The sequence below is a fragment of the Heterocephalus glaber genome, unplaced genomic scaffold (assembly GCF_053883595.1).
Source record: "Heterocephalus glaber isolate CG9 unplaced genomic scaffold, H.glaber_assembly_v1.0 deba00001571, whole genome shotgun sequence".
In the NCBI taxonomy this organism is placed as follows: Eukaryota; Metazoa; Chordata; class Mammalia; order Rodentia; family Bathyergidae; genus Heterocephalus; species Heterocephalus glaber.
In genome coordinates this window covers 2,212,030-2,235,104 of record NW_028258356.1, presented here as the reverse complement: position 1 = coordinate 2,235,104, position 23,075 = coordinate 2,212,030, and the positions used below count along the sequence as shown (strand labels likewise).

Here is a 23,075-nt window from a genome sequence, read left to right as displayed (position 1 = left end):
GCAGAGCTTGTTATTAAAATATTTCTGATTTCCACCTTACATGGACTGAATTTTGAAGAAAAGGAGTTGGGAGAAATCTCCATTTTAAATATCAAAGTGAATCAATGCACACTGAGGTTCAAGAGTTATTGACATAATGTTTGTGTTATTCTTTAGCATTAAGATTTTGGTACTATGTCTCTTTAAACATAGCTAAATCTATGATGCCTAGTAATATTTATTGTCTTTTCCAGAAAAGGAAAAAATAATACTTTTGTGCTTATTTTATAACATATAGAACATTTTTGCCTTCTATATTTAGTTTGTAAACGTATAAAATATACATTATACTGATCATATATTGTTTGATTTTTTTCCCATGCCAAACCTGTGAAGAGGGTTTGAAGTTGAGTTAACACCGCAGGTCTGTTTCTAATTATATAATGGGGATGATGATGATACTGCCTACTTTACATGATGTTAGAGGATTGTAATTGTTCCATACAAACAACCTCGAATAATTTTTATAACATACTAAGTATGTAGTAAATTCACAATTATTACTTTCAGGTTAGATATGAAATTTCTAAGAACTGATAATTATCACAAATTTTCACAAATCTACACAGCTAATATATAATACAGTCAGAACTTGATCCCTGGTTAACTGACTCCAACTCTAATATTCTGTCCACTATTCTGAAGAAAGAATATTATTTTTTACTTGGTATTAGTTATTTCCAAATTGATATTTTATTACTTTCCAAGAGGACAAATACATCACAATATATCTTAAATCTGCATGTTCTGTGCCTACATAAAGGGGAAATAATGATTAAATGTGAACCACCAATGATTTTCAGTTGTGTTAATTGGCAATAAGCTATTTGCAGTCTGTATGTTTCAGGAACTTTAAGGACCAGGTGATCTATGTACAGAGGTTTAAGAAGTCCACTTAAATTTGTCCAGGCAAAATGAGAAAACGTACAAAACTGTGTTTTGCCTTCCACATCAAATACCAGTTCACTGGAATCCCTTTGGAGAATAAAGATAATACTTTCTTATAGAAGAAATCAAGCTCATTCTAAATGAATGAATTATTTAATTAAGATAGATATATGCCCCAAGCATATAATATGCAGCTAAAATGATCATAGTAGACATAGTAGAGGGATTTTTTATTTTCATGTTTGTTTTTCTTCCTTTTATATAGAAAAATAAAACACATAAAAAGATAACAAGGGTATTATAATGAACTACCATGTCCAATAATTACCGATTTATGGTAATTACCAATTTATGTCCAACCTTATTTTATCTATATCTTCCCCTACTCCCCCACTGGATATCATTTTTTAAATTCAAGATATCATCATCTAATTTCATTTATAAATATTTCAGCCTGCATTTCTTTAAAATAAGGATGGGGGGGCGGGGTACCAGGGATCGAACTCTGGTCCTTGCACTTGCACAGCAGGCAGCAAAACCACTGAGCTAAATCCCCGGCCCCATAAAATAATGATTTTTAAATAATTACAATATAATTATCATCCTTAATACTAATGAGAATCCCTTAGTATTTAGAAATCCAGGTGTGGAAATATATGTCAAGTGAAAGCTCAAAAATTGCTTTTGGGCCATAGTCCGATCAGAAATGGAAGCCAGGGGATTTCTCTTTATATTGCAATCATGCATCACTTTAGATAATACTGACAAAGTCCCAGCTGTCAATATCAAAGAATTAGATATGACTTCTGAAGGATACCAGGGGGATGATGGCATAGCAGTCTCCATTAGTTGTTGAGGTCCCCTTGGTACTGCCATGGTTCTCTAATATTCACTAAAAGTGAGCTTTTCAGTACTCTAGCTTAAGCTACTCTGTTACTGTACAATTGCTTTCTTCTCACTGATAATTAAGTCCTAATTACCTTTCAAATTTGTTTAGTTTCACCTCCTTCATGTAGCCCAGTTCTAAGACCTTGGGTATCATTATCCATGTTGTAAATTTAGCATTAATGTTTGTCTGAATTACTATAGATTGAACATACCTAATCTGAAATTTGAAATCCTCCAAATTGAACAGTTTGAGCAATAACATGATGCTACAAGTGGAAAATTTCACACCAGGAAACTATTTCCTGAATAATATTATTTAAAATAGTATATAAAATTACCTTTGCATGTAATGAAACATAAATGAATTTTGTGTTTAGATGTGGGCTCCATCCTCAAGATATCTTAATGCATATATGCAAATATTCCAAAATCTAAACTGAAACATTTCTAGTCCCAAGTATTTCTGATAAGGGATACTCAGCCTGTACTAACAGCAACATTCATGCCAACTACTTTTCACTGAGATAACATCATGTGCAGGGGACTGAACTTAACCTTTCACCTCCATTACATTGGGCCCTTGACTTACAAACTCAATCGGTTTCCAAGGGCTGGTTGTAACCCAAGTTGTAAATCAACACAGCTGAGATCTGCATGTTTACCTGGGTACACACTGTAGATAACAAGAGGCAGATGAATTGTCCATTAACCTAATTAACCCAAGTTGTTCGTATGTCAGCCTAGTCGTAACTTGAGGGTCCACTGTACCTCTTAACACTTACAGTTCTGAAAGTAGGTATGTACTGTAATCACATTTTATAGATAAGGGATTGAGGAGCAAGGAGGTGAAGTAATTTGCCTAAAGCTGCCCTTGTGGTAAGTGACAGGGTTAGGATGAACTCAGGTCTAAGTCTGACACCAAAGTCAGCTTCTCTGACAGTTCATCTTTCGGTTTACCCTTTTCACATATATTGTAACTCACCAAGCAGATTGCACATTTTTGGAGTGCTAGTCACTTCACATTCCAGTACTTAATGTGATGGTGCAAATGACTGTCAAAACTGCTTTAATCTCCCTTCCAAGATTGTTAAAATTTTAGAAAGTCCTTTAGTGGTTGAATTTTACATTTAGTGTATAAAGGTGTTAAATCTTAGGTATCACAAGCTGATTCATTGTTTTAATACACTGCATCATCTTTAGGCAAGAAAACCTTCTATAGTCAAACGATAACGATAACAAAGGAAATTATCTTCCTAGAAATGTATTTAATGAACTGGAGATTGAAAGCAATTCCTTTTCTACATCATTTTGCTTCTCGTTTTCAAAAATCTGTACCAGGAATGGTTTGGGCTTTTGCCTCCACGCCTACCCTGATTTCTATGAGAAAATCTCCAATTACTTTATATGAATAGTTAATGTTTATTCCATTTTACGTAAAGTACTATGTAAATGCAGTTTCTGATCAAGCCCCCGTAATCACCCTGCTTTTAGCTAGAATGGTATCCTAACTTCTGCAAAGATACTGAAGTTGACTCTTATTATTAAAAAGATTTCTTGGGCAGGAGTGAGACAGTGGTAAAAGATAAGGTTGCAAAAGAGAATAATATCCAGTTCAAGAAGATCTTAAGTGCCTATGAAGAAACTTGGACTTTTTTCCTGAAATTGCAACTCATAAAAAGTTCTTGATGCTTCAGGAGGGAGAAGGATGAGAGATGGATCAATGTACAAGAAGTTATTTGGCAATAGTGGAGGAAAGATACCTAGAAATAAGGAAGACACCTAGAAAAAGTGAAGCAATCCAGCAGAAGGTGATGGGACTCTGGGTAAATGTAATAAATTAGGACAGAAAAAGAACATAAAAGAAAAACATTATTTTAAAAAATCAAAAGAACTTTCATGGCTGACAATTAGATTTAGCTGTCATTACTGCTCTGATTTACTTAGACGTGCTATAATATCAAAACTACCAACTAGAAATATGCCTATCATTTTCTATAGAGATCTATTTTGTTTTCTTGGTTTTGCACTGACTATGCAATTCATGACATCATTTCCCATACTAGGACAGGTGATAGAAAGAATGCACAATTTGCAGCCAGATATTAAAAGCTTGGCTGTACTACTCATTTAATATCTATGAGCCCCTCTCAAACTGAGAAAGTACATTGTAGTCTATGAGATCCTACACAGATATAATGTGGAGCCTAAAATGCCTTCAAGAAAAAATTTTGCCACCATATTGGCTTCACTCTTATTATAAGTTTGAACATATTTTTAAATGAATTTAATGATTTCAGATTCTAAACAGCATAGAAATTTTGATGTCAATAAATACTAATGTTTTAATACCAGTGCTCTGTAAAAATTAAAAAGTAAATATTATTTGCATTATGAATTTTCTCTCCTTTAAAAGTCACATTTTTTAAAAAAAAAGTCGTTTTGGTTTAGCAGTTTTGCCCACATTTGTCTTTTTCTTAGAAAACAGAAAACTTGAGTTAATATCAAGTCTACTTACGAAATTTAGGGGATTCCTGATGCTAGTAGATCCATTCAAGCATATAAGATGAATATTCCAGAATTTTGCATTGGCATTCCATATTTGACTCTATTAGAACCATGAATAACAAAGACGTGTTAAATACATGGCTAATGGTAAATTTTAATATACTATAAGGTTTAAAGTACTGATAGGGCTTTGGCAGTCCTCATGTTTTATACTTTATTGGGTTCTGTGACTATACGAGTGATGAAAAGAAAAACTAGAAAGGCTATAAATGTATACATGTATGCACTGATGCTTCTACCATCAGCATGAATTATATAAGTAGGGTTTTCTAATATGCTTGAAGGGAAATTTACAGATATATAATTTAATTGTCAAGTAACATTAAATCTCTGTCTCACACACACACAAACACATATATACATGAAATACATACATATATATGAAATGTGCACACCACCAGAAATACCTAATTTCTACCCAATAAAATATTTAAAACTTTTTAAAACAGTAGGTTTCCCCTCGGTTTAGATTAAAAAGAAGTCTGAAAAATATTTCACTTTATTGCAGCATGCATAGCAATAGTGGACCTCTGCCAGCAAAGGCCTTTATCACAGTATAAATGGGGTTTTAAGTGTTTGTTTCCAGGGCAGGTTCTCGCAGCACAGGCACTTCCCAGCCTCATTGTTCCTTTGTTCTAACGGATGTACAAAGGATTGACTGTTTTGTTTTCTGGCTCAGAGAGATTAGATAAAGTCTGCATTTTTGAACTTCACCCTTTAGACATACAAACTTTAAAAATTCATTTTCTATAGATCGTATTTTGCAGATTATGTATGTTTATATTACATTTGTCACATTATTTTCTTTAACCTTCATCTGACTTGGTAGAAGAAGGAGATGACAGGATTAATCCCTTTTGGACTATCACTGGAAACAACCGTCTCTCTCCCATCCTTGTCTGTAACATACTACTTCAGCAAAAGTCCACATTTTCAGTTTGGGTACCACAGCACTATTCTTGAGACTGATTGGTTATTAGAAGTGCCTTGTTCTTGCCAAGCAACAAGAAAACTTTCTGTGAGGGGAAATTATCTTCTTTCCTTTTATTATGACATCATTAATTCTAAGCTGTTATACAAGACAGAAAATTTAAATAATATTGACCCTCATAAGGAACACTAGCTTTTTCTCAAGAACCTATAAATAAGAATCAACTTGGGGATTTTTTATCTTAAGGGTCAGAAAGTTCTAAGATTTTACCAAGACTTTACTATAATGGAGGCGATTAAGGCTATCATCAGTTTAGTTTCAAAAAAATTTTCTTTTAATTCTTTTATTGCTACATTTTAGGTATAAAATACATTTACATTTATCATTGGGTGCTTGTACCTGTACATGATGTATCTTGGTTCTTATTTTTTTTCCCCATTACTTGTGCACCCTTCACCCCCTCCACCCTTCCCTATTTACATAGATTTCCTTTTTTTTCTTTTCTCATAATTTTTCCTTTCCCTTCTTCCCTTTCCCCTTCCCCTCCCACCACCCCTACACCTTTGGACTTTTCCTATTTCAAATTATCAATCATTCATTTTAATCACTTTAATCCTTATTTACACTTTCAGTTTCTCACCCTAGAGAAACTATTCGGTATTTACACTTTTGGCTCTATTTAATCAGTGATTCAGAGAAAAATGTTTTTTACAATCAAATAGAAATAAGTTTATATTACTGAATGCCCATTACATACCAGTTAATATCTCTTCTATATCTTGCTAATTCTCAAAACCCTCTTGCAATGTAGGTATTATATTGTTATACTTTCCAGACAGATGGGAAAGTAAAGGCTTAGATGGGTTAAGTAATTTTCTCAAAGTGTAGGATTTCTGAAAAACTGTCATATGTAGAAGTCTCTCAGTAGTTCTTTTAGCATTCAGAATAGGGACAATCTTATTTCTTAGATTCTACTCTTCACTCTACCAAAAGTATGGCTGTTTACTAAATACCATTGACCTAGTTTCTAATCTCGCAATATGCTCTTCGTCTGTTTAAAGTTCAATAGTGAAGAATCAACATAGACAAAGCAGTATTCCTCAACTGATCGTAGCTTTAGGAATTTAAATGAACATCTGATGTAAAACTTCTCCATTATTGCCTGCTCTGGGGACTCCAAAGTGCTCCAGAACTAAGATGTGAAAATTCTAGGGATATAGAGAAACTCAGCTGTTAGGAGAATCCATTTTGGTAAGCCAACAAATCTTCCTTAGGGAAATAATCTGACCTGTATCTTTTTTGGTTGTCTAACAGCTAAAAACCATCCAAGGTTATGTATACACGGTATCAACAATCAACAACCTAGGCAAAAGTGCAGTATGAATTCCAAATTATTTCTTAATATCTGTATTTTTCTGTTCAAATCTTCAGTATTTATCCAGGAACAGCTTTGATGTTTTTCAGTGTTCGAAGTTTGCTAAATGTGCCAGCCAAAGAAAATACAATTTTGCTTGAATTTTCAAGGTCAGGGCTACCTTAACAAAGTTTTATTAGAAAAAGGAATTCACGAGTAGTAGCTAAGTATTTTTTTAAATAAAATGGTAGGTTTGGAAGTGAACCAAAATGTTAACTTATCAGGTAGCAGATTCTTTAAGTTCTGAAAGAAAATGAATCTGGATTGCAGCAACATAAGCATTTATTTGCAAAAGCCTTCAAGCTATATCCTCTTTCTTGGAACTTCCTTTGCAGATCCTTTACCTCCTGCTAGATTTGAGGTCAATAAAGAGAAGATTACTTCAACCAGCTTGCAGGTTTGGTGGACTCATTCTCCTGGAAAAGTCACGTGGTATGAGGTGCAGTTATTTGATGATAATAACAAAAAGATACAAGGAGTCCAAATTCAAGAAAGTACTTCATGGAATGAATACACTTTTTTTAACCTCACTGCTGGTAATAATTATAATATTGCCATCACAGCTGTTTCTGGAGATAAACATTCCTCTACAATTTATACCAATGCATCAACAGGTAAGACTCATATTGTCTATGGTTAGTAATCTGTGGTATCTTTGAAGTTCTATGTTACTCAAGGAATGGAAGCAAGGATGTTCCTACACTATAAATAAATAAATAAACTCACTAACTTCTGTGATATAAATATATGAAAGACTAGGCTGAGGTAGGATTGGGGTTGTGCCACTAACTGGTTTGGTGATCCTGAGCAAATCCAGAGATTTCTCTGCACCTAGAGTTTTCTCCAGTTTGAAGTAGATGCTCTCTAATGGCCCTTCTAATTCAACCCCTGGGAAACAAGAGCGTGTTCCTCATTTTCTATGTTTGTGCTATAAAGCTTATTTCATAAATGTTTTTCTCTTTTGTACATGCTAATCATAACATCAAGTCATGATGTTTTCTAAATGTTCGTTGAAACAAGTCTTTTCTCCCTTGATATAAGTACACCCATATATCACCGTGATACCCACAGCACATTTCTACCACCTTCCACAAAATACATTATCTTTCATATAATTTATTCTTCTCTCTTTTTCTCTCTTGTTTTAGTTACCTCTCTTTCCGTTATTCTTTTCTTGTAGTTCTTTTCTTTGTCTTTTTCATTTACTGTAATGCCATGTTATACTGCATTGGGAACAACTCCCTTAATACCTATGAAAAGGAAAAAGACAGATGAATGCTGATGCAGCTTTAGGCTGTGGACTTTTGAAAAGATCACTACTGAAAATTTAGTGAAATATGAAGAGTGCTAGTATTTGTTATTGCTGTTAAACAAGTTAAGATCAACGAAGAAGCACCAAAGAATTGTGACTTCTAATTAAACATGTCTTTGTGTCTTGTGAGGGAACTAATGAATAATATTTGGACATCTGCATTTTATCCCATTAGCACCTTCTCCAGTCAAAGATATTGACATTTCCACAAAAACTAATTCTCTTCTGGTTTCCTGGTCCCATGGCTCTGGGAATGTGGAACGATACAGGCTGATGTTAACAGATAGAGATGCCCTAGTTCATGACAGTATTGTGGACAAACAGGATACTTCTTATACTTTCCGTGGGCTGATACCTGGCCATCTCTACAACCTCACTGTTGTGACCATGGCTGCAGGACTGCAAAACCACAAATGGAAACTAGTCAGAACAGGTAAGTTACTCATCTCTCACTGAACAAAAAGAACAGAGTTCAAAGTTTGAATCAAATTTATTAAGTTATTTGAATACTGGTAATATAAGACAAATTGAAATTTGTATAAGTTTTAGAAAGACCGCATATATCTACTTTCCTATGCAGAAAAGGAAGAATTCCATTTTATTCTATTTAGGCTAGCCCTTGGCAATATTTTGAAGTAGACAAACTTAATTGCTAATATGCTGCCAGCTTCTTTTTTAGTATTCCATTCTCCTTGCTAAGGATTTCTACTTCCTTCTCTTAAGTCATTCACAGTGAAAAAAGATCACTTTTCTAGGTGCTGTATATAGACCTACTCCATGAGACAGCCATTTCCAAAACTCTTTGTCCAAAAAACATATTCTAGGACCCAGTAACAAAGTGCCTATTATCTCAGCCTAATCTAAACCAATAAAATAATCTGTGCTGAGTATTAATTAATAATTTATACATGTATTCATTCATTCAGCCAATATTTATTGAATGTAAGCTATTTTTAGGCATTGTGGACATAATAACATTCAAAAAGACAAATTTGTTGCCCTAATAAATCTTACATTTTAGTAGATTTGAATGTTTCTAGTAAGTCTGCTGTGTTAGTAAATCCACTTTCTTAATAAGTTATCTAATTTTAAGATAAACTCTAAAACATGTGGTACCTTAGAAATTACTCTAGTAGTACCCTTACAAATGGGAAAGATATTGGAGACAACTATACATTTATGTACCTTTTATAAATGCCTCAAAGACATACAGATATTCCTAACAAAATGTACATGTAATCTTAGAATTATTATACGTACCAAGAACAATTTATACTTCTAAATAGTCTAAGAAAATCACTATGTTATAACCATTCTTTTAGCAAAACCATGTTAATTTATATTGTGTCATCAATGAGACCCAAATTACAATATGTGTAAGAGGTACAAAAAATACTCATCAGTGTTTCTCCTTTGTCACCTTGTCTCCTTTGATGAAGCAATAACACAACTCTTTACATTGATCATGATTTAATGCAAAAAGAAAATATTTTAGCCTGCAACATTAATCATGTTATTATAAATATATATAATACACACACACACACACACACACACATATATATATATATATATATATACTAAGATGAGACAAATTTTTGACAGACCTCTTTACACATTCTACCTAAAGAATTTCTGAGTGGAAAGGACCATTTTTAGTCTTTTTACCAAGCTTTATTTGCCAACAGGGAGCACTAGGCTTAGTGAGATAGAGAGAGCTCCCCAGAGTGCTGTGGAGAGCTGGCCAAGTCCCAAATGGAATTCAGGGTCCTGACTGCCAGGACTGTGATCTTGCCATGAGCCAGGCAACCTTCTTTAGTTTTACAATATTATTTTTATTGTTTTATGGTATTACTTTTGTCTCTCAAAGTGGTTGTTTTCTTTAGATCCATGAGTAGGCCTTGCAGGAATTAAAATACAGGTCAAAATTTAGCCATAGGACTGGTAAGAAATCCTGAGTAAAATCTCTTTTCCATTCTTTGCTAATTAGTCCCCATGGAAGTCTCAAATCTGAAAGTGACAAATGATGGCAGTTTGACCTCTCTAAAAGTCAAGTGGCAAAGACCTCCTGGAAATATAGATGCCTACAACATTACCCTATCTCACCAAGGAACCATCAAAGAATCCAGAATATTAGCACCTCAGGTTATTGAAACTCACTTTAAAGATTTAGCCCCTGGACGACTTTATCAAGTTATCATCAGCTGTATCTCTGGTGAGCTATCAGCTCAGAAGATGGCAGTAGGCAGAACAGGTAAGTCTTGGGCTCCAGAATATTCTCTGGCTACCCAAGTCATTCTCTGATCCACCTTAGAATAGGATAAAATAAGATAGAAGAGAAACTACTTTTTATACATGAGAAATAGTCCATTTGGCCAAGAGTGTCTGTGGGCCAGGACCCAATATACACAATAGTAAAGAAGAGGGTGAACTGAACTCATTTAAGTTAAGTAAATATACATGGATTTCTGAATGGTCTGCATATTATCTCTGCCCTGGTTTTTCAATGTCACATGACTTAAGTACCATAAATACATTAGAATTGCTATTAATAAAGAAAACATTTCTGATCTATTCTTTTTTTTTTTTGGTACTGGGGGTTGAACTCAGAACCTTGCTCTTGTGAGGCAGGAGCAGCACCACTGAGCTAAATCCTTGCCCTCGCTGATCTATTCTTATAATGAAGATCAGTCAGTACTTAAGCAGGCATTCTATAAATCATTTCATTAATTTATGTCACCAAATATTTATCCAGTACCTTGTAAGAATCAATTACTATATTATGAGCTTTAAGCACTGTTAAAATGGGTAAGACATGCTACTATGCTTAAGGCAACAAAGGGTTCTGCAAACCACCCTATGGCTAATCCTGGTTGGTGGCTTTTTTATATTGCCCCAACCTGAGCAGTTTTTATGTATTTAAACAGTTATAAAAACTAACAAAAACACCAAGAAATATATGAAATATAAATTATATGTGGCCTGAAAAGCTTGAAATATTTACCATTTGGCCCTTACAGAAAAAATAGTAGACACTTGCTTAAAAAGAGGTTACATTTCTAATTTTACAGATATTAAATATACACACAAAAAAACTAAAAATAATATTTCTTAATAATGGTAGTGATACTGATATTTCTGTCTCTCAAGCATTGACTAAACACTTTACATCCATTATTTCATTTATTTCTCGTGACAAAACTATGAGAGATGTTCTCTTATGATGACCACTTTGCAGATAATTCAAAAGGGTCAAATAAATTGTTCTTAACCATCCAGCCAGCAAGTGGTGGAGCTATAATTTAAACCGAGCTGTTTGATTGCAGATTCCAATCTCTGTGGTATTAGAGATCTCAGGTAAGGGCTTGAGATAAAAAAAAAGAGAACAAAATTCTCCCTCAAAAGATGAGTGAAAACTTGGAGGAATTGGCCTGGGACCTAAAAGGTGTTAACTTCTTGACAAATGAAGGGGGCAGCGGTGAAGGGTATTTAAAGTGGAAAGAATAAGATGAGCAAAGGCACAGAGACAGAGAGCCCAGGAGACCTACAGGTCTACAGAACGTACAAGTGGAAGCCAACACTGGAAGCAGTAAAGAAGGAGGGAGGGTGGTTTCAATGAGTAAGGGATCAGAGGTAAGACTGGAAGGATATGTAGTCTGAATTTGAAGGATGTGAAGTGAAGGATTTGTTTTATCCTGTAGTTTTCTAGGAGACTTTGAATGTTTGTAAGCAAAAGAATAATGCAACCAGAGCTATATTGCAAGAAGGTGTTCTTCTCAGTTGGAAAACAAAGAATGGTTCATGACTATACCATCCAGATCTCTTCTAAAAGATTCCACATCTATCACGGTCACCATCATTAGAAGCAACATCAGTATTGTCTCTAGGGCTGGTGTGCAATTTATAAAAGACAACATTTGCATCACTAGATTATTAACAATGTTACAGAAGAGTGTGTACTGGTTATCTTACTAAAAATGATTTTAGAACACATTCTTGAGTATCAAAATCTCCAAAATGAAAGGAATACTCGTCATCCACAGACACCAGGAGGGGATAGAAATGTTATGAATTGCAGACATTGTGTCTCCTATTTACTGTTGCCTATGGAAAGTAATTGGGTATTCTTATTTTTGATTTTTAGTATCTTCTTCTTGACATAATTTCATTATTTAGTTCCAGACAAAGTTGGGAACCTTGAGGCAAAAAACAATGATCGGATGAGTTCCCTCTTAGTGAGCTGGTCTCCCCCTGCTGGAGACTGGGAGCAGTATCGCATCGTGCTCCTCAATGATTCTTCAGTATTGCTCAACACCACCGTGGGAAAGGAGAAAACACATTACGTGATAGATCATGAGGGTCTCATACCAGGAAGACAGTATGAGGTAGAAGTCACTGTTGAGAGTGGAAATCTAAAGAATTCTGAGCACTGCCAAGGCAGAACAGGTAAGCAAATGTGAAGGTATTAATGACTGATGGAACTTTAATTTGTTCTCTCTCTGAGCAACCCAGCTAAGCACCAATGTCATAACCCAGTGTTCCCTGAATTTGAGATATCACAGGATATGTGAGATATGTAGGATAGCATAGGGCTTCTAACTTTTAATATCGTTAGAGTATCAGAAGTCCTTTCAACTCATAATGCCACTATTTCATAAAAGAACGATATTTTCAATGCCAAAAGAATAAGTATACGATCTGAGAATAAAGACAAATACTCTCTCCAGAAGACCCTTTGCTGGTGATCTAACGTGATTATTTCAGGTACCAACAAAGGGTGGTGAAAGAGCATAAGAATGTGCTTGTATATTAGGGAGAATGAGGACCCTGAAACATGGGTCTTGGTATTCTTGCTGTCGCCATTCATTGCAATCTCTTGAGTAACTCCTCTGAGCTTGTTTTCTCAGCTTTCAAATAAGAGACTCCAAAGTTCAACAAGTCTATGATAATCAATGTGATTTGAAATATTCTATACTTGGAGTGAAATTCAAAGATCTTATCTCTTAGTCTGGATCAATGATAAGAAATAGCTACATTCATTCAATATTCTTATTGGAAGAATGTCAAATAAAATGATCAAGACGCCCCCCTTAGTTTCCCAATTGTAATTATTACAGATTTTTCAAAAATCTTCCAAATTTTAATAGCCATCAGAGGATGATCAAAGACCTATATAAGCTTAAACAAAGCTACTTTTGGTATTCACAGGACAGGCGTCTTTGTCTTGCCACAATATTTTATCATTCACTTCAAATAATTTGGAAATGTAAGATCTAGACACAATGGGGACCTCCTCATGCTGGTGTGATTCTTAGAACTTTTCTTAAACTTCACTTGCATATGATGAATAAAGTAAATCCTTGGTGTAAATAATTATTGCTATAAACTGGAGAAGAAAGATGCAGTGTTCAATTGGGATAGAATTATAGAAAATTCCTTTGATGCAGAAATCACGATATAATTTTACACACTTGATTCTTTCATAAATGGTTATTCCTTTTGGTCTGTGGCACCAACACTTTGCTGTTAGTAATATCTCCTAAAAATTGTAGTCATAAAATTTTTAAAGAAGTGAAAACAGCTTTGATCCTTTTGGTAAGAGATGTTCTTAACCAGCCACCATTATTATTTACCAGCCACCTCTCTCTTTTATGACAAAGTAGCTTTTCCTCCTTAGAAAAGAGAGAAAGAAGTCCTTGGTCTTGTGGCTGGGGATTTAGCTCAGTGGTTCTAGCACCTGCCACACAAGTGCAAGGTCCCAAGTTTGACCCCTGGTCCCCCCCCCCCCGCCAAAAGTACTTGGTCTTTTCATATTATGAGAGGTAATAAATACTCTTCACTCGACCTAAACCCTCAAACATAGACTTTCCCTTATGGGGTTGTGGATGATAGGATTGTGGTAAATATTTTTGTATCACAAAATACACAGGGCAAGATAAACTCTAGTAAAGTAATATATGATCAAAAATAAATGACTTTACAACAAGTGTTGGTAATTTCCAACAGTATTCTTTTGAATCCTTGTTTCTGGTTATGTTTATAAGCCAAGTTTCTTGTGATAAGATGCTTCCTCTTAATCCCTTCCTCTTAAAATCCCTTCCTCTTAATACTCATAAGCATCTAGAAAGGAAATGTTGAACTGGAATGCTCCTGAGGATGAAAGAGAACAGCTCCCTAAAGAATATTTTAAAAGTGTGTCTAAGGCAATCAATGCTTTTTTTCCAAGTCTCCATTGCTTTTTTCCTCAGTTCCCCTGGCTGTCCTCCAGCTTCGGGTCAAACATGCCAATGAAAGCTCACTGGGCATCATGTGGCAGACACCTGTAGCAGAGTGGGAGAAGTACATCATTTCCCTGGCTGACAGAGACCTCTTACTCATCCACAAGTCCCTCTCCAAAGACACCAAAGAATTCACTTTCACTGATCTGGTGCCTGGACGAAAATACACAGCTACAGTCACCAGCATCAGTGGAGACTTGAAAAATTCCTCTTCAATAAAAGGAAGAACAGGTAATTAATCTTTATGAATTTTAGATTTTACAGTGTTCTGACTGCTGGATTATTTAAAATGCAATTGCAAGTGTTTATTATATGCCTATTATATACTTCTCATTGTTTTATAGGCCCTTTCTATTGTGTTTTCTGTTTATCAAGTTCAGCTCTTTTCTTCATTATTTCCTTCTATTTACTTTGCTTGGGTTTGTTTTGCTAAAATTGGAACACAGTAGAGAATAACCCCCTCTTGTTACAAAAGAAAGCAGAGAAATAGAACAGCATAGAGTAGAGGGAGTGTGGTTGAAAGGATCATTTTTTTAAGCTTAGAAAAAGTAATAGCATGTTTTAAGCTGATGGGAATGATTAGAAGAGAGATAAAGGGTGATGATGTAAAGAGGGGAAACTCTTGCTGTCATTCTGCGTGTAGCAAGTAGTATTGGGGTTTAGACCACAAGTGAAGGCATTGGCTTTAGAAAGGAGTATGAGTAATTTAACTTCAGTGTTAGCTGGGGAAGAAAGTATTTGGGTGCAGATACCAGTAGATGGATAGATGTACTGTAGAGCTGTTATTCTACAATTGCTCTCATTTTCTCAGTGAAATAAGAACAATGTCCTCAGCAATGCACCTTTCCAATTTACATGCTATTAATAACCTGTATTTCCCTCTCCTTTTTTGATCTGCACAAAAATATAACAATTTTTTATGCAGAGTAGAATAATTGTTTTATCCTCTTAGATTTGTCTACCAATTTACCACTTTTCCCCTCCTTTCTGTATTTTAGGAGTTACACATGATATCCTTTTCCTTCATCCTGAAGGACATTGCTCAAATTTCTTTGAGAGTTCATAGGGAAACTCTCTCTCCACTTTTGCTTTTCTGAGCATGTTTTTTTTTCAATTAATTTTGTTGGTACATTTTATTGGTATACTTTAGGTATACAATTCATTTACATTTATCTTTGGGTGTTTGTACCTGTACATGATATATCTTGGTTCTTATTTTTTTCCCTATTACCTGTGCACCCTTCACCCCCTCCACCCTTCCCTATTTACATAGATTTCATTTCCTTTTTTTTTCTTTTCTCATAGCTTTTACTTTCCCTCTTTTCCTTTCCCCTTCCCCTCCCTTCACTCCTTCATCTTTGGACCTTTTTTCCTATTTCAAATTATCAATTATTCATTTTAACTCTTGTTTACACTATCAGTTTCTTACACTAGTGAAACTATTTGGTATTTACACATGTGTCCTATTTATTTCACTTAAGAGTATGGCCTCAATATGCATCCATTTAGCTATAAATGACTCTAGTTTTTCATTCTTTATGCCTGAGTAGTACTCTATTTTATTAAAAACCCACATTTTCTTTATCCAGTTTCCAGTTGATGGGCACTTGGGCTGCTTCCAAGCTTTAGCTATTACAAACTGTGCCACTATGAACATGGGTGCACATATATCACTGTGGTATGATTCTTTTAATTCTTTGGGGAAGATACCCAGCAGGGGAATAGCTGGGTCAAATGGGACCTCTAGTCCTAGTTCTTTGAGGTATATCCATACTGACTTCCACAGTGGTTGCACCAGTCTGCACTCCCACCAACAATGGAGAAGGGTTCCTTTCTCCCCACAACCCCACCAGCATTTGTTATTGGTTGATTTCTTGATAGCAGCCATTCTTTCTGGGGTGAGGTGGAATCTCACTGTTGTTTTCATCTGCATCTCTTGAATGACGAGTGATGCTGAACATTTTTTCATATATTTGTTTGCTGTTTTTACTTCCTTGTCTGAGAAATGTCTGTTCATTTCAGATGCCCATTTTTGAATTGGGTCTTTGAATTTGGGGGGTCTGATTTTTTTCAATTCTTTATATATTCTAGATAGTAGTCCTTTGTCTGAGGTACAGCTGCTAAAATATTTTTCCCATATTGTAGGTTGTCTGTTAGCTCCGTTGCTGGTTTCTTTTGCAGTGCAGAAGCTTTTTAATAAGATGGGATCCCAGTTGTTGATTCTTTCTGCTAGTTCCTGTGATGCTGAGGTTTTGTTCATGAAGTCTTTTCCTATGCCAATGTCTTCAAGAGTTCTACCTCACTTATCTTCCAGCAAGTTTAGTGTTTCTGTCTTAATATTTATATCTTTAATAGGGAAACAATTCCTTTTACAATAGCATCCAAAAAATGAAATATCTAGGAATCAATCTAACAAAGGAAGCAAAAGAACTCTACACTGAAAACTATAGCACTCTGATAAAAAGAGATTGAAGAGGATACAAGGAAATGGAAAGACATCCCTTGCTCCTGGGTAAGAAGAACCAATATAGTGAAAATGGCCATATTTCCAAAACTACTATATAGATTCAATGCAATGCCAATTGAAATTCCAACAATATACTTCACAGAACTAGAGAAAACAATCCAAAAATTCATTTGGAACCATAAGAGACCTACAATTGCTAAAACAATTCTAAGCAACAGAGACATGGCTGGGGGTATCACAATCCCCAACTTGAAACTATACTACAAAGCTACTGTGATAAAATCAGCATGGTACTGGCAAAGGAACAGACCTGAGGATCAGTGGAATAGATTAGAAGACGCAGAAACAACTCCAGACATGCTCAGCCACCTCATCTTTGACAAAGGAGCCAACCACCATCATTGGAGGAAAGATAGCCTATTTAATAAATGATGTTGGAATAACTGGATTTCAACCTGCCAGAGATTGAAACTAGACCCATACCTATCACCATGCACTAACCTGAGCATGTTTTTATATAGCTCTCAGTCTGGCAAGGTATTATCTTATGTTTTGATGTAATGCTGAAAGGATTTTCTCTTAGCCCTTTGAAGATGTTATTCTAGACTTTTTTGTTGATGCTGCTGCTACTGGTTGTTGTTGTTGTTGTTATTGTTTGAGACAGGGTCTCAATATATAGTTCAGGCTGGCCTTGAGTTCACTATGTAGCCCAGGCTGGCCTCAAACTGACAACAATTCTCCTGCTTCAGCCTCCTGAGTGCTAGTATTACAGGCATGCACCACCAAGCCCAGCTATTGTTGCTGTTGAAAAGTTAGTTGTCAATCTAATTCCTATTTTACTATGAGAAATCTGTCTGTTTAATACGATTATTTTTAAGAACTACTCTTTACTTTTGATGTTCTTTTGTTTCACAATGGTGATCTACATGTACATATATTTTTTATCTTGCTATTTTCAGATAATGTCATTCCTCCAATTTAAATGTACTCATTGATTTTAATCGCTATGCTTTTCATTTTTAAATACCCTCTTTGGTTCTGTTTCAAATCTATGTTGTGATCTTTTGCTCTTTAGTTGTATTTTCATTCTTTATTAGCATTAGAAATTAAAATCTTTGTTTTAGGAGCTGGAGTTGTAGGCACCATGCCTGCCTGGCAAGCGCAAGATCCTGAGTTCGATACCCAGTACCAGAAAAAATTTTTTTACATTTTGTTTGATCATTATAATATCTGAAATCTTCAGGAGTTAAATCTTGCACTCTTCTGATTTTGCTGCCTTTTGATTATGATGTTTTATTCCTTAGACATTTCTGATTTTTTTTTTTGCTACAAGTTCATATTCCTTGGAATTTTATACTAAGAATTCTTTGAGGCCTTGTTCGAAGATGGATTTCAAAAAGAGGATTTTTTTTTAACTTGATTTTTTTCAAGTGCACAGGACCACTGTCAACCAAGACCTACTTTAATAGAAGTTGTCAACGTGAGGTTTTTTGAACACCAGATTCTATGACTTCAAGTTATAAATACCTTGAGTTACCTTAAAATTATGAATTCTCGAAGAAGATATTTTTCTCCACCCAAGGCTAAGAAGGCTGGGGTGGCATGCAGAATAGAGATGGAATATTAATTTCGCTTACACTTGGAATGTAGTCTCTTAGGATCCAGTGTTATGCAGAGTCACCTATAAGCTTATTCAGCCTGACAAGGTCCTGCATTTTACGTCTCACTTTTGAGATTCTGAAATGTTATTAAATCAAAGCTTAAATTTATGTTTGAAAGATCTCCCTAAGGCAAGTTTGCTTCAGTGATCCAGTTACCTCTCTTTCACTTACTTTGTAGCCTCCCAGAATAGCTTACATTCGTAATAACTCATTTGTTCATTACATACATACATACATACATACATACATACATTTATTTATTTATTTATTTATTTATTTTTGTACATGTGTGTGGTACTGAGGATGGAACCCAGGGTGCTTTACCACTGAACTACATCCCCAACCCTATTCATTTTTCACTTTGAGATAAGGTCTCAAGAATTGGCCCATGCTTACCTTGTACTTGTGATCTTCCTACTCAGCCTCCTAAACAGTTGGAATTACAGAAATGTGTCACAACACCCAACTAATTACTTTTTTATATTTCATCCAATGTGTATCTTGTGTTTATCAGAGGAGTTTTCATGGTCCTAGCTCATCATACTGCAAAAACTGGAGAGTCAGACCATTGTATTAGACCTAAGATTATTTTCCTATCCCCACTACTCTATATCTGTGTCATATCATATATGTATGTTCAACTTTTTAAGAAACTGCCAATGTTTTTCCACACTGGTTTTGAAATTTTATTTTATATATTTATTTGTGTATTCATTTTTTTGAGATGCTGCCCAGGCTAGTCTCAAACTTCAGGATATGAATCCCCATCAACAAAGTATGAGATTTCTTGTTTCTCCACATCCTCAGCAGCACTTGGTATTGTCAGTTTCTTTTACAATTAAGCTATTCCAATAGGTAGGTAGTGGTATCTCATGTGGTTTAAATTTATCTTTCCCTAATATCTAGGGCATGTGAGAATGTTTTCATATGCTTATTCACTATCTGTTTATCTTGTCTGAGGAGGTTTCTTTTCAAGTATTTTACCCATTTCCTCCTTTGGGTTGCTTTTTTATCATAGAGTTTTAACAGTTCTTTATGCTAACCACAAGTGCTTTGTCAGAAATGAGAGTTGAAAATATTTTCTTCCAGTCTCTGGCTTTTTTTTTCATCTTATTAGTATATTTTGTTAAGTAGAAGTACCTGAATTTAATGTCCAATTTATTAGTTCTTTCATAGGTCATACTTTTGGTATCATACCAAAAAAATCTATGCCTAACACATGATCACAAAAAATTTTTTTCTAGAAGATTTTTAGTGTTAGGCTTTAAATCTGGGTCTATCCAACATTTTGGGTACATTTTAATATATGGTATCAAGGCTTCTTTGCATATGGATATCTAATACCAGTAATTCCAGAACTAGTTTTTGAAAAGACTATCCTTTCTCCACTAGATTGCCTTTGCATCTCTGTTTTGAAAAACATCAATTGACTATATATTTGTTATCTATTTCTGGACTTTCAATTCTGTCCCATCAAATATGTGCCCCTTTGTCCTTTGCTTGTATCTTACTGCCTTAATTACTGTGGTTCTCTAGTAAAATCAGATGATTTTAGTCCTCCAATTTTGTTCTTTTTTTTCCCAAAATTATTTTGATCATTATAGTTCTTTTGTTTTTTATATAAAATTTAAAAGTTGGGATTGAATATTCTGATCCATATATAGGAGCATTTTTAAATGAGTATATTTGTATCGATGCAAAAGTCAACAAACTCAGAGAAGAAGTATGCCAAAGTTCTCATCTTATGGTTGAAGAAAGAGGCACAAAGAATATATCTTGACCAAGTGCCAACATCAATATCTGTATATAAGATTTGTTCATGGATAGCTTGGAAGTAACAGTAATTGTTAATTAGGAAAAGGTCATAACAAACTTAGAGGTTAGACATATCCCTGAGTTGCTTACTTGTCTGTACTTAGCTATAAGCTAAAAACTTACATTTTATGGTAGTTGGTTCTTTCCTTAGTAAAAAGAATAATAGATCAAATTTGTCCTATAATACATTCAGTGCAGAGTAGGCATTCAGTAGCTGTTATATTATCATTATTATTTTATAGATGATAATATAGTTTATATTATTGTTAACACTTTTATGTATAATTCCCTTTGAGAATGTGCCAGTAAAGAACTAATCAGTGTGCTAGACCATAACCTTATCACCAAGTTGAAGGGATTTGCCGGTACCACTCCATAAGAGTCAGTGGCTCAGATAGATTAGATGGCTTTGAATTCTCATGGAGGTAAGGACAGAAATATATCATATTAAATGAATCTTCAAATATAGCAGTCTTCATTATTTAAAATTTAAAATAGGAATACCCCCGCTGCAAGCAGGCAGGTCGGTGCACACCCTACTGAGGTCCTGAGTCACGCAGAACACGCCGAATCAGCCCACGCCCCTGCAACAATCCACTGGACACCTCCCACCACCCCTGCTCCTCTGTACAGCCACCTGGTTCCACACTACAAACACGCAAAAGACACCGGACCACCAGACCATGGTACTGAGTCCCGCTGCTCCCAGCCCAGAGGTAGGGGTTTCTGAGCCACTGTCCCACTGCTCCTGGTCCAGAAGAAGGGGCTTCCCGGCCACCATCCCTCCCGCTGCTCGTAGCCCACAGGAAAGGGCTTTTGGGCCACCATCCCTACCGCTGCTCCTGGCCCTTGTCCCACCTCTCCCAGCTCACAGGAGGTAATCCGTGCAGGTGCCAACAGGCCCCCCACCATGTCAAAATGAGAAAACACATAAATAAGTCTCAAAACCAGACTTCCAGATCACCCACAGCAACCCCAAAGGGAAATGAGATGGAACACTCTGATACTCAACCACCTGGACCCACTGAACTGGCAACAAAAGGGGATCTGGAAAAAATGAAATCAGAAATAATTTCTCAGACAACAGGAGAAATTGTGCTCCCAGTGCAAGACATGATTAATAAATCTAGAGAGGAGCTGAGGAACATGATGAAATCCCAACATAAACAAATGGAATCCATAAAACAGATGCAAATAGATTTCCAGGACATGAAAAACTCCATTGAAAGTCTACACAGCAGAATGAGCCAATGTGAGGACAGAATTTCAGATATAGAAGATAAGATTGCAATTAGTGACCAGGAAAAGAAAAATTGCTTCAAAATTATAAGGGAATATGAGAAATCAATCCAGCAGCTGCTAGATGATTCAAAGAAGAATAACATAAGACTGATTGGAGTTAATAAAGAAACAGGAGAGAGTGCAGATGACATAAAAATAACTCTTCACAGAAATAATGGCAAAAACTTCCCCAGCAGGGGAAAAAAGCTTGACATACAGATAAGTGAGGCATATAGGACTCCAAATAGCCTTGATCAAAAAAAATCTACACATAGGCATACAATTGCTAAGATTCCAGAAACTCAACAGAAGAACACAGTTCTCCAAGCAGTGACATAAAAGAAACAAATCACATACAAAGGAAAGCCCATCAGAATCACAGCAGACTTCTCAACACAAACCATCAAGGCAAGAAGAGCTTGGAGTGACATATTCCAAGCCCTAGAAGAAAACAGCCTCCAACCCAGATTAATGTACCCTGCAAAACTATCTTTCAAAATGGATGGAGAAATAAGATACTTTCATGACAAAGAGCACCTTAGGAACTTCATGAATACCAAACCAGCACTCCAAAGAATTTTACACAATATCCTAGGAACTGACATTGAGGATCACAACCCCAGGAAGCAAAACAGAGTGAACCCATCTGGCATGACAAGAAATTAAATGTAAAGGGGGAGAACCCAACAAAAAGAAAAAGTCATGGCAATGACAAGTCAATACGTTTCAGTTATAACCATCAACGTTAATGGTCTCAGTTCACCAATCAAAAGAAATGGCCTGGCAGAATGGGTCAAGAAGCAAAATCCAACAATATGCTGCATACAAGAAACACACTTAATTCAAAAGGAAACTCATAGACTGAAAGTTAAAGGGTGGAAAACAATACTCCATGCGATGGGAACCTGAAAAAAAGCAGAAGTAGTTATCCTCTTTGCAGATCCAGTAGATTTCAAACCAACAGTGATTAAGAGAGATGAAGAAGGACACTACATCCTTGTAAAGGGAACAATCCAAGAGGAAGAGATGACAATCATAAATATCTATGCACCAAACATGAGTGTGCCCAACTCTATAAAACAAATACTAATGGACATGAAAAGTCATATATGCACTAATACAATTGTAGTGGGGGACCTCAACACCCCACTGTCACAAATAGATAGATCAACTAGACTAAAAATAAATAATGAAATACTAGAACTCAATCAAACTCTTGAACAAATGAACTTAACAGATGTTTACAGAGTCTTTCACCCCACAAAATCAGAATACACATTCTTCTCAGCTGCACATGGGTCATTCTCCAAAATAGACCACATACTCACACATAGAACATGTTTAAGTAAGTGCAAAGGAACTGAAGTTATCCCCTGTATATTATCAGATCATAGTGTGATGAAATTGGAGATCCATAGCAAAAGAAAAGCAAAAAATGTCATAAACACATGGAAATTGAACAACACACTTCTGAATAACTAATGGGTCACAGAGGAAATTAAAGGAGAAATCAGATAGCTCCTTCAATTAAATGAC

General features: G+C 35.4%; 1 protein-coding gene and 1 long non-coding RNA gene across 4 annotated transcripts in view; one reads left to right on the top strand and one right to left on the bottom strand.

Annotated features, from left to right (window-relative positions):
* The window catches only part of Ptprb (protein tyrosine phosphatase receptor type B), a 131,851-nt gene that overhangs the window by 35,719 nt on the left and 73,057 nt on the right, over positions 1-23,075 (top strand). For all 3 annotated transcript variants that reach the window (XM_087192422.1, XM_004845046.3, XM_004845047.3), the window contains 5 exons: positions 7,061-7,339; positions 8,213-8,470; positions 10,028-10,291; positions 12,214-12,483; positions 14,286-14,546. In XM_087192422.1, coding sequence (XP_087048548.1) covers positions 7,061-7,339; positions 8,213-8,470; positions 10,028-10,291; positions 12,214-12,483; positions 14,286-14,546 — 1,332 coding nt within the window. The remainder of the gene's footprint in view (positions 1-7,060; positions 7,340-8,212; positions 8,471-10,027; positions 10,292-12,213; positions 12,484-14,285; positions 14,547-23,075) is intronic.
* The window catches only part of LOC147823654 (uncharacterized), a 49,215-nt gene that overhangs the window by 20,635 nt on the left and 5,505 nt on the right, over positions 1-23,075 (bottom strand). Inside the window, exons 2-3 of the long non-coding RNA XR_015443469.1 lie at positions 7,878-7,975; positions 4,331-4,420 (exon numbers count right to left, since the gene is read on the bottom strand). This is a non-coding gene — a long non-coding RNA (uncharacterized LOC147823654). The remainder of the gene's footprint in view (positions 1-4,330; positions 4,421-7,877; positions 7,976-23,075) is intronic.